At 44.3% G+C, this 17,959-nt stretch overlaps 1 protein-coding gene across 1 annotated transcript in view; it reads right to left on the minus strand.

The window, feature by feature from the left end:
* ADAMTS17 (ADAM metallopeptidase with thrombospondin type 1 motif 17) overlaps nt 1–17,959 on the minus strand; it is a 155,785-nt gene that overhangs the window by 112,206 nt on the left and 25,620 nt on the right. The window contains exons 5-7 of the mRNA XM_059858637.1: nt 15,430–15,513; nt 14,947–15,104; nt 8,845–8,888 (exon numbers count right to left, since the gene is read on the minus strand). Coding sequence (XP_059714620.1) covers nt 8,845–8,888; nt 14,947–15,104; nt 15,430–15,513 — 286 coding nt within the window. The remainder of the gene's footprint in view (nt 1–8,844; nt 8,889–14,946; nt 15,105–15,429; nt 15,514–17,959) is intronic.

Raw genomic sequence — 17,959 nt, forward strand, 5'->3', positions numbered from 1 at the left:
CCAAAGCTGGGAAAAAACCAATTCAGATGAAAAAAAAATCAGCACGGATCAAACTCCCTTCTTGGGGAAGGGGAGGGAAAGTTTTATGCACATTTCCCACTCTGGTTTTCCTGGTTATCACCACTAAAATCTCATCTCTACGTTATTTAAAACTCACTCTCAAAATTGCATTTCACCTTGGCAGCTGCAAAACAAAAGAAATGTAAAAGTACAGTAGGCAACTGTCCTTCATTTCCTTCCTTTACTCTTACATATCCTGTGTGCAACTGGAATGCTTCTATTTGATTATCCAGTGGAGCAAATGCTACAATGAATGCAATCATGCCTTATTACCCTGCATGTCTGCAGCCTATTGCACAGCTATGTACAGATGTTTTTACACAAGCTTGGTTTTCTAGCTACAGGGTCTATAAAACAATAGGAACTATCTGAAATGTTTTCAAGCCAGCAAAGGATAAAGGCACTGTAAAGCAGTCAACTGGATAAAAGCCATCTATGTCTGACAGGAGAAGAAAAACCTCCGAGGTTTCTCGATTAGAAACGCGTCAGCTTTCTGGAAGTGCTGCAGTCTGCAGCAAACTGACCAGGAATGCGTAAACACAGGGGAAAATAAGGACCCAGGCAGTGGAAAGAAGGAACACAAACCTCTGGCCTGTTGAAGGGCTTAACCACTATTTCACTGACCTGAAGAACTGGCTGGTGCCCAAGGAAGTGGAGCTGCCTCTGGTAGACTTGCACCATGGGGATCACAGCTCTGATCTCTTTGGTACAGAGCTTTGGATTTTACTGAGGAAAGGCCCTGTTTACAAATTCATTTCCTCCTCCTCTCAATACATTCTTTTTTTACCAATAAAATACAGTGCAAAAACGCCTGAATGTGTTGTTTCATGGTCTGTCAGGGAGGCACCAGGAATTAACGGGTACGGCGCCAGGCTGGAAATGGGGATGTGCAAAATCATTCTATGTTCTTGGATGAGAACCAGGGAGAAATGGTTTTTATGAGTCTCATTTTCCCCTGTCCACCTGGCCTGAAGCGTGTCATAGCAGAAAATTCTGCTTTCTGCTGCAGAGAGAGCCTGGGGTTGGCATTCCCAGCCCAGAGGGGTTATTTATAGAGCACTGACAGCAGGTCTGACACCGTGGAAAAGAAACACTATTTATCTTTCCACAACCTTTTATAACAAAAGGGGAAGTAAGAAGCAGGGTGAGCTATGAAAGCAGAATTGATGATTTTATTTGTTTTATGATCATTCTGGTGAGAATCCCCCAGAGAAACAAACCCTCAGCAAGGGGAAGTGATGGAGCTGCAGAGTGAAGCAGTGCAGCAAGCATGGCAAATCTCCATTGACATGGATGAGGCAAGAGACAAGAGCAGAAATACTACAAACCCCAAAAGACACCAATGGTCTGTCCACAGACCAAATATAATGAGCTTGTTCTGCTCGTGCTTGCCTCAAAGGCTTCTCAGCCTCACACACACAGTAGCCAGGAGCAGTTCCAGAGCTTTTCCTGACAGTTGTTTGGCAGAGTGGGCTTAGCTGGACATTATTTAGGCTCCTGCTTCTCTGTTTGCAAACACAATGACCCCTTTCCGAGATAAACAGCAGAGATTTCTTTAAATCATCATTAAATGCTGCTTAGCCATAAGCAAAGCCTTGGTTCTCAAGCAGTGTCCCACAAATCATCTCTAATTTAGAAAACAATTGAGGCACAAAGATGTCTAGGAAATAAAGCTATAATTCAGATGTTCCATCATAGTATATTCAGGAGAACCAAAACCCTAAGACCCGCCTGTCACACAAAATAAAATATTCAAATATTACACTTCTGATTGTTTTCTCTCCATGCCAGCATGAAAATGTACTGAATTGCTTCTGAAGGACACTATCCTGCAAATTCACTGGGAATTGTTAGTTCAAACAGTCCTAACAAGCCTTTTTCCCCCAGAGTGATTGCATGTCAAAGCCCCAGACACAGCAAGAGGGTGAGGGGTAAGGAGATGGGGAAAGGAACATCACATGCAGGTATCTGCCCTTTAAGCTATGAGACCAAAATTCCCAGGTGCTTTGTGTACATGTCTATATAATTTCACACAGACAGAAATGGCCCTGGAGTGGAATGCAGGACTTGTTTGCACCTGCACCAGTCAAGCTGCAAAATGATTTAGCATATAAAGTGATTTATGAGATGGAGTTGAAATCAAAGAATAAAGTCAGAGTATCAGAAAAAATATCAACAAAGTCATGGCAAATATTTTCCCTCGTGACTTACTCGTTTCAATAAAGGCAGCAGACAGAAGCTTAGCTATCCACCAGAGAGACACCAGGCTAGGATTTGGGCTGGAGTCCTGGATTCCTGAGAGGAAGGGACCATAGTTCTGGTAGCCACTGAATTTTTTGAAGAAAACCAGGCTGGATGGGACTGGAGCAACCTGGTCTAATGGAAAATGTCTCATGGTAGAGGGTTGGAATGAGCTGGGCTTTAATGGTTCCAAATCATTCCAGAATTCTATGATATTTCTACCAAGATGCATTTCATTCAAACAGGAATCAGCACCACCCTGTATAATGCTGAGATGTGATGGCCTGGAGAATATTTACTCAATAATATGTTGCCTGGTAAAGCACTATGGGTCCTTTCCACAGCATTTTAGACAGTTGCTCACTTGCAATTACCAAAACACATCCCCATGAACCATTAATAAAACCATGGGAGAAGGCAAAGCTTCCAAGCTAAAATCAGCTTAAACATCCAGCACCAGCTTTGGGGCGAGGCACAACAAAGACAAAAGCTCTGTGAAAATCTGAATGTCAGGAGGGAGCAGTCAACAAGAAAAGCAAGATTTAGGATGAGCAGAGACAAGCTAACAAACTGAAGCAGGAGGGGAAGTGGATGGGAAGATTTTGGACACGCTGCCCTACATCTGACAATGACTATGAACTATTTCAGAAACCAGCTTAAATATCTATGAGCATTAATTACCAATAGCAGTTTGATGGAGGACATGAAAGGCCAGGTACAGAGCAGGCAGTGTGTTATTCCTCCCTGCTGACAGTGTTTAGTTCCAGCTCCTTGAGAACAAGCTTCAAACACACACCACACTGCAAGGCCACTGTTTTATCTGCTGGGATGGGTGAGCATGACAGACAGATAAATAATGGGAAAATAAAAGGGCCTGAAACATATTTTGGGGCTGCAAAAGGAGAATGATGAATTGAGGAGAACTAATGAGGAACTGCTGAAGGTTTATGAAGACTGAAGTGGAGTAAACGTAGGGAAATTCCGTGACCTCGGTGGGCACGTCCCGAGGTCTGAGTGATGGAAAGCAGACCCTGAAGGGCCCCTGGGAACAGCAGCCTCTGCCTGTCCAGGCCCAGCTGAACAAAGGCAACATGAAGGAACAGAACTGAGAAGAGCTCCTATGAGCCCTGAATTAACCCCAAAGAGAAACAGGGAAAAAGGAAAGGGAGTTAATCATGAGAGCAACTGAGGGTCTGCGAGACCTCCGAGCTGGGAACTGGAAATACATGGAAGAGGGAAAAATGAGAAATGTACAGAAAACCTGTTACTAATCCTCTCCCCCCTAAACATTTGCATTTGTTTTAATTACCCAAGTTATTTCCTTCACTCAAGACATGAAACAGAGAGAAAATTCAAAAAGTTGAGATAACTGTGAGTGGATAGCACTCACAGATTGATAAATTCCCAAAGAGGAGAGTGATCAACCACCAATTTTCTACAAAAACTCCTTGCAGCAGGACAATATGAGCTCCCAGCTAAGGACAGTACCTTTTTCAGCCAAGGAGATCAAGAATCCACCAGTGCCCTCAGTACATGGAATGAATAAAGACAAACTTAAACAAGACTACTGAGCTGCAAAACAAACCCAAAGGCAAATAAAATTCAAATGCTCTACTGTTCTTAACAATAAAAGCAGAATGTAAGATGGTGTCAAGAGGGTTGCATGTCTCAGGCAACATCTAAGAACAGGACCAGGATCCTGACCCCAATGAAGCCACCACCAAGATTGTGAGGCTGGTGTAAGCAGGATTTTCCTCTGGGCTTTAGTGCACAGTGAGGCAGCCTGGCTGAAGCCACGTCCCAAAAGAAGGAAAGGAAAAGCACAGACAGGACACTGAGTGAGGCAGAGCAAGGGTTACAGCAGCAGCAAGTCCCAGTTACCTGAGTGGCTGTGCTTATCCCAGGGCTCTGCTGAGATTTATGCAATCTCATATTACACTTGCTTGGCACATGAATTTTTAGTGGGAATTTGGAAGAGGAGGGATTGCTAGCTGGTGAAGAGAAACTGGAAGGCTGGGGTGGGTAGGGTGGGTAGTGGTGAATTTGCCCAATAGCACAGTTCAGCACTGTCTGGGTTGTGCAGCCCAGCAGTTATTCCCTAGCAACCAGAAGGAAAGGGAAAAACTGCCACTGCACTGGACCACAGCTCCCTGTGGTTTCCTAAAGCCAGCAGCCTGACTCCACTGCCCTGCAGAGCCACAAGTGACAGAAATTCGCAGTGTGGTGAGGTCCCTTTCTTTCCAAAACACCTAATCAAGTTGACAGTGTTTTTTTAAGAGACATTTAAACCTCCAGTGTGCTCATTTTAATGCATTAAGATGGGTTTGGGCTTGGTCTGAAGGACAGCCCCAGCAAGGCTTTTGCTAAAGCCAGGCACTGCTGCTCTAATGAATTGTTTTAAGCAGCAGGTATTTCTATTTATTCTGGCATCAAATAAAAACCCGCCCTGGAATATACAGAAACTTTCAACATGAACCACTATGGAAAATGTTTTTAATGTGAGAATTCCTTTTCCACTCAGAGCAAACCAGCTAGTCTTTTCCTTTTCCTTGGGGTTGAATTCTCTGTTGTGACACTGGCAAGGCACTGGAATCAATACAACCCAGGGAGGAAGATTTAAATGAACACTACAGGCAGGATGACCAGAATTGTCTCCTGCTGTGGACAGGCCAGCCAGAGGTGGCAAATGGCCAAGGAAAAGATAAAAATGTGCAGTCCTTTATTCAGGTGTTTTACATGGAATAAAAAAGCCTACTTGGAGACACAGACCACAGATCCTCTTTTGCCAAACCTGGGCATATTTTGAAATACTTTACTGCAATAAACAGCCAGGAGATGGGAATGTTTTTCTCCAAACACTGATTCACTTGTGGAAAGAGTCTGGAAAATTGTGTTTCTCAATCACCTCTACTCTGTGCTTGGTTTTCTCCAGGCAGCTATTCCTTCAGCTCAGCCTGCCCCTCTGCAGTACACACACTCTGCTTTCCTTTCCCCAACATCAGGCCACAGAGGAGCTCATGTGACTGCAGCAGAGGTAAAGTCATTTTTAACCAGGGCAATTTAAGGATATTTAAGACACATTCTCATTTTCCATTTCCCAATTCTACACTGCCCCCAATTTTATTATTAGCTGAATACAGGGAAGCTTCAGCTTGGATCTAGGGTAACATGTACACTGAGGAATGAAGGCCAAGCTTTGCCTTGAAATATGCAGGATCATTCCTGACTAACCGTAAAGCTGCTTACTTGGCACTGGCAGTGGAAATATTGAACGAGAGGGGCATTCTCAATCTGCTTATGTCACAGAAAGGTTGGATTCTGACAGTGTGCAAGGCTCCAAGCTGCAGCCTGATATTAATAGCAAGACATTAAACTCGCAGTTTGCTGGCTGGGAGGCAGCTCTGCTGGAACACAGATTTTTCTGCAGGAAACGGCAGCTCTGGGTGAGGGATGAGCCCGAAGCAGACTCGGGAATTTTGACTGATGTGTGACAAGGCTGTGTCACACAAAGAGATCCTTCCTGTTCAAAATGAGGAGCGGATCCCACAGCAGAGGCTGTTGGACCACAACTGTTCCACACAGGAATTTTGTTTTCCTTCTGTCCACCTCCTCTGGAATCCATCCATTCCCAGGCCTACCTTACCCAAATGTGGTTCTGTTCCATGGCACAGACAGTGGAGTATCCCCCCACCACATACCTACACATTTTCCCCATTTTTGAGCTTGTTTCTGCCATTATGTAACCCTCCACACTACCCTGGCAGCTGGGCCAAGAAAATTTGAATGAAGTCCCCAGAGCAACTGGTTTCAGTGAGGGGCCCCTGCCAGAATACAAATACAAACCTCCTGCTGCTGTTTTCTCGCTGTGTCTGCATGGCAGGCAAAGATTCCAGACAGGTTTTTCAATATGGATCTTTCAGAGCACAAATGAACACCTCTTATGAGGCATTTAAACTTCATAATCCCACTTCCCAACTACAGCTGGGCCTCAAGGCTTCCACCAAGGTAAGTTCTGCTTCCTTATTTCTCACAATGTAAAGAAAATCAAGGCAATGTCACTGAAAATAACATTACCCACAGCATCTGAGTCCTCTTATTTCAGGACATATAACCAAACAGATTCCTTAGAATCTCTTGAACATGACTAAGCAACATTAGATTCTGGACTGCATCACACCCCCAAGAACCCCACACTTTACAGGAGGACTCCCTAAGCCATGCAATCTCCTGTAGCTCTGCACTCAAAATCCTCATTTCACAGAGGTAGACAGAAGCAGTCAGAATGCAAGTGACTTGCCAAATGTCACAAAATGAGTCAGTGTCACAGCTGGGAATAGAAATCAGGAGTCTAAGAGTCCAGATTCTCTGCCTTATATAGAGCAGCAGCCTCAGTCTCCTGGTTTAGGAGCACTCACTGCATTTACAGGATGGCAGCATTGGAATTGCAAGGGCCAACCTCAGCCATAAGTAGGTGTAAAAACACACATGCACCTGCTGAGACCATGTTCTTTTTCTGGTCAGTGTAAAGCAAGACATGAAAGCAAGCTGCTGCTGTAGAGAACTTTGGGGATAAGCGTTAAGACCAAACGCGATGTCACTGGACTCACTTCTTGCTCCCACAGGCAGTCCTGCTGATTTGGAGAGGAATTTCTGGGAGATGGAGTGAGAAACAAGAACCTGGTAACAGCAGAGATGGCTGAATCACCAAGATAAACCTTCCTAAGCCAGCATGGAGGATCAGTGGGTATCCACCTGTCTCAATTGCTGCAGTCATACTAAGCCCAAGTCAAAGCCATGCTCCACTGCTGCTGATATCACCCAGGTGTGTGCACATGGCATGGAAGCCTGGCTATTAAAAACCTATTTATCTACAACTGACACCTGCTTTTCTCAATCCTGACAAAGGAGGATAACCAGAGCATTGCATGGTTAAAATTTAGTACTACCAACACTAACCACTTTCTCAAACCAGCTGCGTGTCACGAAGAAACATGGATTAATTTATTCCTCCTCTGCCATGAAAAAATGCAAATGGCACAGCAAGGCCAAATGGGGCACAGAAAATGCATAAGTGAAGATATAAGTGCTTTGCTGCCACATAATTAAACTGTCAGGGGAGAAGGCAGGAAAAGTAGGACTGAAGAGAGCAAAGAGGCCAGACTGCTTTTGTCCCAGGAATATTCACTCTCTAAGTATCTTGGAAAACTGTGCTGGAAAGAGTAACAAGTGAGTTTAATCTTCATTGCTGTGATCTACTACTTTCTCCACTGTAGCCACAGTCTGCAGCAAGCTGCAGCACAAGAAATAACTTGGGTATTGTAAGAACAGAAAAGAAGTCATAAAAATATTTCCTTAGTCATGCTGTCTCTGGTAATATAATTCCCTGAATAGAGATCTTCAACAATGCTCTCTTTAAATATGGAAAGAGCTCTGACTTTAGTCAGCATGTGTCTTCCATCAGCTTCTCTCTCTTTTATTTTTTTTAACTTCTTTATTGTATCTTACCACAGCCACCTCCAGGTGCAGGCACACAGTGTAAAAACCTTCCTCAGTGGAAGTGTGTTTTCCATTGGACACAGAAAAAACACATTGTGAGGGATTCCAAATGGAAAAAACTTGGACACAGAGGCCAGTCCTTGCTCATGGGTATGTATCCTGCAGCTCTGTGTTTCCTCCTTTCACCTGATCCCCACACCAGGAAGGGAAGGAGCTGCATTCCAAGATAAGCTCCCTCCCTGCCCTGCATCACCCACTGTCCATAATCCCTGCAAGTGTCTCTCTGAACACTGGAGTGTAAGAACAGCTGAAAATTAGCATCCATCCCAAGTTTACACAGAATGGAGGATAAGAGGCCACCTGACTTTGAGGCAAGTTTAAAAAAATTCATGCCATCATCACAGAGAGGATGTTGAGCTGTGCCTCCAAACACTGCTGCCACTGTGGGGATTAAAAAAAACAAAACAGGAGAACACTGTGAAGGTTACTGCTACCTGAGTGAAATAAATAAACAAAGTATTTAATGTGTGGGTTGTAAGGACCCTGTGAATGCAGGCTTTGGATACAAGTAAAGGCAGTTAGGAAGTAGGAGGAGCAGGAGGCTGAAAAGAAGATTTAACTTGGCTTTCCCACAATGAGGTATTCTTCTCCAGTGTCTGAGTGCCAGCTTGATCTGGGAATGTCACACAGGTTCTTACAATGGGAAATACACTCCTTAGTTAGCAAATTCTTGTTTGAGGTGAGAGAACTGAAAGGAACATTATACAGACACACCAAGAGACAGTTTCTTCTGCATCCACTCCAAAGAAGCAGAAATACTCAGGAATACCTCATGAACCCAGAGACCTCCAGGGCTTAGAAGGGGTTAAAATTTAATGGCTTATTTATAGCTCATACCCTGCTCAGCTAATCCATATCTGCATCACAGAGGTACACAGAACAGCAAAACCAACATGACAGCAAACCAAGGAGTGCAAGATTGCCCAGAACAGCCCTCTTAGGACAGAGGTGCATATCAAAACACCCTCCCCTGCCTCTTGCACTTACCCACAGTGTCACAAGGCTCGTCTTTGTGCACGCAGAAATCTGTCCTAGAAAGAAAAACAGAGCAGAAGTGAAATGTATCCTGTGCCTCCAGACCAGGAAGAAGCAGTGGTGCATGACTCACATATCATGGGTGTTGAGGTCTGGGGATTTTGTAAGGCTGCTGTGCAGTCTACATGATGACAACACAGATAGCAGCCCTGATTGCTACTGAGATTACAGGCAATTATGTGAATCAGCCACATATACCACAGTCCAATCATCAGACTTTAGATTCAGCACCTAAAAGAGCCCTGCCTTAGCCTGTAATGTCACATTTATTCCACACCTGGATTAAAACTGAAGCTCCTTCCACAAGAGAATTGTAACAATAAGGAGCAGACACCCTGGGATGCACCCTAAAAGACAGTGGGAGCAGGAGATGTGTGAAGGCACAGAACTAATAATATGTACCCAGAAATTCTCAGTTCTTCACTAGAATAGAAAAGAACATGAAAAAAGGAGTACTGATGTTGACACATCAAAGAAAGATGTTGACACAGAAGAAGAAGGGGAATTTCAGGATTTTCCTGGTAATGGGTAAATTGGCTTCAGCTAAGCTTATTACACTCAGAGTTGCCATGTTATGGTTCGAATCCAACACAGAGAGGTTCAAGAGACTCCATTTGTTCCCCACATCTCATCAAGGCAGGACAAGATACTGCAGATGCCAGTGGCACCCACAGATCAGCCAGGGATCCATGGAGCTGTATTAAATAGAACAAAAGCCTTGAAGCTAACCACCAAAGCACTGACACTTCATGTGAGAAGATTTGGTACATGAGGTTCCTCATGACAGAAAAACAAGTGTGTGTGGGAAAAGTGTTTTATAACTAAATTAATATCTTGAATGCATTTCAAGAAGCACTTAGGCCAAAACTTTTAGGAGCTCTCTTCACCAGGGCTGCTTTGCAGTGCAATCCACAATGAAGAGGAGCTGCAGAGAAACATCACATGTGCTAAAACATTTCAGAAGTTCTTTAACCCAAGGGAAGCTGAGGAACTGTAGTCTCTATCAACTTGGCTTTCCTCACCCTGGGAGGAGGCAAGAGAATCCTACTGGTACACTTGCAGTGTGCCATTTGAAATACCTGAGTCTCCTTGGGGCTTGGAGTGTAAGAGTTTGGCAATAGGAAGATCAAAAATACTTTGAGAAAGATAAATACCTAGAAAAAGAAAACACTTAAGAGAAATATAAAAATAGATGAATATTAAAAGTGCTCTTTCCTTGAAGAAAGTTAAGAAACTAGGGTTTATAGGAAAAGAGATTTAAGGCCCAGGACTGTGGCTGATGAATCCAGACCCTCCACACCAAACTCCTTTGAAAGCCACAAATCAAGCTGTCAAGGGCTTGGAAGGAGAGCACAAACAGCCATTCCCAGCTCTTGTTCAGCACACATTGAAAAGCAACCACGCTTCAGTGCAGAAAAACCATAACAACCATCAAAATGTTAAAAAAACTCAGACAGGAACCAACCAAAAATCGGAAGCTACGACCACACACCAGCCCCAGCTTTCATTTTTCACTGCAGCCTGTGTCTCAACACCTTGGCATTGCAGCCTTCCCAAGGAAGACTAATGACAGTCTCCTGACGGAGCTGGCACCAGCGCGCCTGCTCGGCTTCCCAGAGCCAGCTTGACAGAGGTTTATTTAAGGACTTATTATGTTATATAAACTGCTAAATCAAACAGATGCTTTTCTTGTGACAACAGATAGCTGAACTATTAGTGGATGGCAGGAGGCCACAGCTAGAAAAGCCTCTCTCTCTCTCCAGAGCCTGTCCAGCCCTGCAAACAATGCACACAGAATTTCTGCTCCTCGTGCTGTCCCACACCAAAAGGTGTCTGGCACTTTCTGGCAGCTCCACAGAGGAATTACCACCATGCTACTAAATAAGGGGTCACTAAATGATCCAGCACACCTTGCAGACTCTCTTACAGAGGTAGAACAACCATTGTGTGTGAAGAGAATGCTGTGATACTGTTTGGTCAGGGAAGGGCTTGAAACACATCAGCAGCAGAACTGGACATCGTTGGCAATTCAAGTATGAAACCTTCTCAGCCCATCCTTAAAACTGTCATAAACACAAGACCAAGAGACTCCATCTTCTGTTCAAATAGATGTACAAAAATGTCTGATTTAAACCATCTGGACCATTGCAAATACTTTATCCCAAACCTCTGTGGCCAAACAGAAAAGCACATCCAGACTTTTAGTCACAAACCAGTTTGGTGGGTCTTCGTCATCTTCCAAAGACAAGGGCACACCCCACCACAAAGCCCATTGCTGAAACTCCTACAGTCCTACACTCCTACAGTCCCTGGCAGCCAGAGGGAAAAGACTGCATGGAAAGGTGTTAGGAATGATCTGTCTCACCTGTGGCTCAGTCACACCTGTGATTTAAATGGCTCCATCATGGCACCTGACACAGATCTCCTTTTAAAAAGGTTTCAATCCCAGGTGTCTCTCTGCCACATTTTTGAGCTGAACTGCATGGGTAATTTTGAAGTGAGAGCTTGACATGACTGATACTATAATGATACTCAACAATGCAGGGAAGGTATTTTAATATTTATTTCACGTGCAAAGGTCCCTTACCACAGAGACATAGTCCTGTTAGCAGAATTTTTTACAGAGCTGTGTTGAAATAAAACTCTTACTGAGGAGCTGCAAGTCCAACATCTGACCTTATCACACGAGGTCTTGGATAATACATTGAAATCACAGCTCTAGCTGTGAACCAGTTTTACTCTTCACTTTTAGCCATTGACTGAATCAAGCAGGACATGAGTTCTCATCCTGTGACCTGTGAAATTCTCAGTCATTATCATGTGTAGTACCCAGCAGAGGTTTCCATTAGCAGAGTACAACAATTCTCAAAAAAAATGACAACAAGTTAGATGTTTTGTTCAATAAAAATAGCCAGAAGAGCTCGGAACTCCTCCTACAGTCACTCTTCCATCTGGCTCCCACCAAGTGGAAAAAAATACCTAACTGTGCTAAGCTGAACTCTGCAATTCAAGTCCTTCCTGTGAGAAAGAAGGACAGAAGTTGAACTGTGCAACAGGAATAAGAAGCATTCTGTTAAGTGGCCATTCCCAGCATCCTTCAAAGGACATCTTTCGACCAGTCTAACCCTGCAGGGTCATAAAGCTAAAGGACACAGGAAACTGGTACAGTCCAGACCTGCCAAAATAAACTTTCCACATCCATAGGTACATTCAGCAGCACTATGTGCCCAGTTTCCTCCATGCACAGTGAATTCCTCCATTTGCCCATTTAATGGGAAGGCAAAGAGTTGAAGTGTGGAAGGGAAGATCAGGCTGCAAATGGAACAGCTACACCACTGTGTCAGGAAAAAACAAGTCTGCTTAAAGACAGCTCTGAACCCTGTTCCTGTCAGTGCTGGGGCATTCTTTGCTCTGCTATCACATCACCTACAGTCTAATAGGTGACCCAAACACCTCCAGACAGGAGCTGGGATAACATCAGTGTGCCTGGAGATTTCTCAGGGAATACAAAAGACAGAGGGATCAAGAGAGGGAATCTGTTTCAAATGAGACATGTTTCTAAAATCACTAAGATACAGATTCTGCAGACAGAAGTTATTCTTGTCAACTGCCTGTTAAAATATGAAGTACACTATCCAAAGATGCCAGAAACTTGAATTTCTGCAAGTTCAAAACCAGAATCTGAATGAGGAAAGTCTGATGGTTATAGAGACCACAAGACTATATTCAGACCTTCAGGGCTGTGCCAGATTATTCCCACTGTCTCACTTATTTACTGAGCTGGACAATGCATCTTATTTCATAGGCACAGTGTGTCCCTTACCTGGAACTCAGGTGGATACCATTAAAATCCCACAAGAGGAATATTTGCCACCTACGTAATCTACTTTTGCATACAAATGAGGGTATGGCAAACATCACTTAGAGGTGAAGTTTCAAGAGGCAAGCACGCCTTGGTGTTTCAAATGAGCCCAAACAGATTGGAACCAGAGGGATTTCTTCAGAGCTTAACCCCAAAGAATCTGTTTCTAGTCCTTAAAGCAGCTGCAGCTGCTGAAAATTCAGCTTCTGCTTTTCCTGGCGCAATTGCTCGTGCTGGACATGCTGCTGCTCCCACTCCTCTACCACTGGTCCATCTGTACAGTCTGGGGAGGGTCCAGGGACACACACACACATTTCCAAAGCCAAGAGGAGAAAAATTCATTTCCCTGACACAGGCATGGAGCTGCTGGCCCAGAAGTCCTCCAAACAATGCAGCATCCTCCATGCAGCAGAAGCAGGATGGGTTAAGGATGACAGGACACAGCAAAAAGGGAGGAAAGACTCCAAGTGCACACTGCTGGACTCTCCAGCAGCAAAAATGCTGCTCCTGTGCACAGCCATGTGCTCCCTGGCCTGAACCTTCTCACCAAAGCTGAATCTGGTTTCTAACCCAACCAAACCTGTACTTTCAGCTATTCCCACTGCAAAACCCTGCAAACCCATTGAACAATTCCTCCTACCAATTCTTCTACAGTTCTTCCTCAGAAGCCTCAGTCCAGCTCATTTAGCCTGACATTTTGCATTCAGTTTTGAGATTAAATGCTCTGCTCATTCCCCCACTCTGTGCTCAGAGCCCATCAGAAGAGATTCCCTCCGCCTCACTTGTCATGCAGGACAACTGGATACCCAGATGAGTTTAACAAAAATGTTAGTTATTTATTTAGGCCTGGATCCAGGGGAGCACATGCTTAACTACAGCCAGGATGTGCAGCCAGTTGACTTCAAAGGAACTATTCCCCCTGTCTAAACTGTTAAATATCTGCACAAGTGCCTGGTGGACTGCCGTGAATACAGAGGAGGGAGCAGGGTTTGGGGGAGCTGCACACATGTCTGTGGAGGAGATTTCTCAGGAACTTTGCTGGCCTCATGCCCTGCTCACCATCTCTTTCACTGAACATTCACCAGAATCTCATGGACAGTTTGCAGTGGGGCTGTTAACACAAATCTAACACTAGAGATTACTGCAATCAGCATGGCAGTTTATGCAAAAACGTGTATTTCTACTTAAATTGTTGGCAGAGAAAATAAGTGAAAGAGGTGAGTAATATTGAACTGCAATACAGATATTTCCTGTCTCAAACTGGGGGAGAAAGGGGTAGGAAGTAGTGTTTCTCTAGCACAATTACACCATAATTTTGTGCTCACTTTCATTATTCAGAGATCACTTCTGTAAAAATGAATACTTCTTTTACATCTTAAAGGATGCAAAAACTTAAAACACCATGAATTTGCTGTTCAGAATTTGTGGTAACTGTAAGGAACATGGGACATGCACTGTACTGTGAGGTTGAGCTCAGACAGTTAGAGGAAAAACGACTGTTGTCCCTACAACACCCTTTTTCTTGCTTTATCTGATGTGTTTGACCCATCAGTGAGTTCAGAATTACAGAGTGCAAAGAATTTTGATCAAATATTTCTATAAAGATAATTTCACATCTGAAATAAATGCATGAGTTTTCAAATACACAAACCAATCAGGAGTGACACCCCTCCTCTACCTCAGTTGTGATAGAGGAGAGTTGTTAAAGTGGTTATTTCCTTAGGCAAAGAGAGATAAAATTAATTTAGTTTATGGTATTTCTCTCCCTCTTTCTTTAGGAGATAACTCCCTGCCCACTGCTGACACACTGTCTGCTCAGCTGATTCACCCCTAACTGCACACAGAGCACCTGAGCTCAGCTGTGTTCTCAGTTCCCCACCTTCCTTCTCCTAGGAAGGAGGGCTCCAAAACCTCCCCTATTTTTTCCACTCCTACCAGCTGGGGTGAGAAAAAAGTTCCCCTGTGCTACAGCCACGTCCTGACCCTGACTGTGACACCTTGGCTCAAGAGGAGAGATGCTCTTGTACAACCTTGCTAAGAATGCACAAAACCAACACAGAGCACTTTCACCTGAGCCATCTGAGCAGCAAATGTAACATCTTTTTCTCAGATTTCTGCCTGACCAGCTAACCCCATCACTGACCATGGGCATTACTGGTTGAAGCAAATTGATAAACCAGACCATCTCATACCTGGTCACAAAAACTGCAGCATCCACAGGAGGGGTGTCATCCCTGGCACCAGGAACCTGGTTGTTACCAAGGTATTTTGCCCCACCATATTCTTCATTTTGCCACTGACAGAAGCTCTCCAGAGATCTCTCACCATGATGCCCAATAGACAACTTTGCCTTTGGGGGAAAAAAAAAAAAAAAGACTTATAAAAGGAGAAACATCATCCCCAGTCTTTAGATAAAGCATCAGATCTCTCTGTAACACCTAACTCCAGACTGGTTTGCAGCTACAAGCAGACAGCTTTACCAGGAAGGATAAATAAAAGGATTCTGGCTCCTTTCACTCCCACAGCCTCTGTACTTCCCACCTTCAATGCTGCCTGGTGAAGTGGAACAGGCAACTCCTCACAGTTTGTGATCCTGAGGCCCCACATCCCCCTCCCACCCTGGGGGACACCTCAGAGCAGTTCCAGGAGCAGGGGAGAAAGGGGCTGGAACTCACAGGGCGACTGTGGAGCAGGACTAGCTTGGTCACTCGAATGTTGACTTTAATTCCCAGGCTTTGATGCTGGAACATGTTGTACACCTGTCAAAAAGCAAAGAAAACATCCACAGCTTATTAGTGGAAATATCAAGACCTAGTAATAGTAGAAGAAACTAATTGTGACTAAAGTTAGACATTTCTCCTTTCAAAAATTGACACAAACTCCCCCCACACAGATTGTGCTACTACACTCAATAAAATAAAGAACTTTTAGGAGTTGCTGTGAAAAGGAGAAAAATACCCCAAAGGAGCTCTAAAGTCTCGGGAACATGGAGATACGTTATGAAGCATTCAACTAACATGGATCTTCAGCATTTAAATATCAGAGATATCTGAATGCAAGATGAAATAATGGTGTGTTTTAGACTTCAGGAAATAGAATGGAAAAGCAATTTCCCTCTGTTATTTTCATATCTTATATAAGAGAATAGTAATAAGGCAGCACATAATGACACAAGCCTCAGGAAATACAAAAATAGCACCGGAAACTACCTTACTACTTTCTCCAGATTTTGCATTCCAGCTCAGATACTTCACCTCATTTTTATAGGTTAGAATATAAGATCTTAATTGATCCCAGAATTTTATTCCACCCATTTCTCAGTGTACAAATGTTTTAACTAGACAGCATCAAAAAAAGTGAGGGAAGGGTTTATTTCAAAAGGTGTAAAAGGCCACATAAAAGGCCTTGGGTGAATGTTGTATCCCCTACTTCACCAAAAAAATCCAAATCAAGACCAGTGAAGAGAGACTCCTGACAAATGGGAGGCAGGTTTGGCCCCAGGTAAGCAATATTCCTTCCTCACAGCTCCTTTGGCTGCAAGCATCACCCAGGCTCAGAAACTTCCTACAGCAAACCTGAGACACGAGCACATCTTGCACATCATGTTTTCAACGCTTGGTTTTTTCCTATTTGTGCAAATGCTCAGGAATGTGCTCAGTGGAAGAAGCTCTCCAGTGTTTGGGGTTGGATTTAAGCACACACATAAATGTTTCCTACAATTTAGCCACAGACTGCAAGACAGAGCTACTCAGTGTTTGACCCAGTGACCTTCAGCTGAGCACAATGAGCCATTTCTCTTCCCTGGGGCTGGTGTACAAGTGCACACAAGGGCTGGCACTATTTGCTTAGCCTGGGGATGTGTAGGGAGAGCACTTCAGGCCCCTCTCTACAGCCCTGGCAGGGATAAACTTGACATTTACAGAGAAGGGCTCTGACAGATGACTTCTGTGTAAGTGGAGACCTGGACAAGCAGCTGGGAGAGTCAACCCCTGCTGCACCACTAACAGAGGCTGACAAGCACTTCCTTGGGATGGATGGATGGATGGATGGATGGATGGATGGATGGATGGATGGATGGATGGATGGATGGATGGATGGATGGAGGGATGGATGGATGGATGGATGGATGGATGGACGGATGGATGTCTTTGGTTTCCCAGCTCTCCACTAGCTCTGGCCATGCCATGAAGTTCCCACTCATTACATGAGAATAATTCCAGCAAACAGGTCCTTATCACTGAGCCTGCTGGGTGCTGGTGCTTGGCTTCCCATCAGAGCAGTCAAGCTGCCTCCAGAGCCAGCACAGACAAACCCAAGTTTTGCCCTGGCAAAACTTGCCCACCAAGCACCAGAAGCTGGACAGTTCAGGATGTCATCTTGAAAGCTGCCAGCCCTTCCTCCTTTTCTCTTCTGTTCTCTGTCCTAAGGATAACTCTGACTGCACTATTATTCCCATCCACCACTGATATCAGAAGAGCTCAAGCAGCAGCAATTGGACACTAAACCAAAAAAGAGTCCCTGGGAGTGCAAGAGGCTCCACTCTGCTTGTTTATTCAAGCTTTGTTTGCTTATTTTCTTAAATGAAGGCCAAAGGAGCCCCAGGCTGATGGTGGTTTGTATTGCCTAGAAGGAACATTAACCTTTCCCTCTGAGAGGGAGGTCACTTAACAGTTACAGGCAACACACACTTGACTCAGAGAAAATTTATTTTGCCAATTAAAATAATTTGAATATAGAGAAAAAAAAAAAGATAAATTAAAACAACACCTTCCCCTCACCTCATCTTTACTCCTGCATTCCTGACTCCTTCTCCCTCACCCAGAGGCAGGCAGGTGGATGGGGAATGGGGACTGTCCTCTGGAACAGCTCTCTCTGCTGCTCCCTCCTCACACTTTTTCCCTGACTCACAGACACCTCCCTGCCCACTCCCAACACCATGGGCTACCCTTCCTCAAGCCTGCAGTTGCATCACACCCTTCAGGCTGCTGGGACTACTTCCAACAGGGGAAAAGTAAAAATATTTGGGTGGTTTAGGACCTTTTAACAAAATAAGGCAGCTGGGAACAGAGGTGTCAGCTGCATGAAACTCTGCCATGGAACCAAATGCAAAGGTTACTTGTTTAGGACATCACCACGGGTGGCAGAAAGCAGCTTGGACGGAAAAGAAATGAAGGTTCTGGATCACTGGGATGAAAGGAAGGGATG

Source organism: Haemorhous mexicanus, chromosome 13 (genome assembly GCF_027477595.1).
Source record: "Haemorhous mexicanus isolate bHaeMex1 chromosome 13, bHaeMex1.pri, whole genome shotgun sequence".
In the NCBI taxonomy this organism is placed as follows: Eukaryota; Metazoa; Chordata; class Aves; order Passeriformes; family Fringillidae; genus Haemorhous; species Haemorhous mexicanus.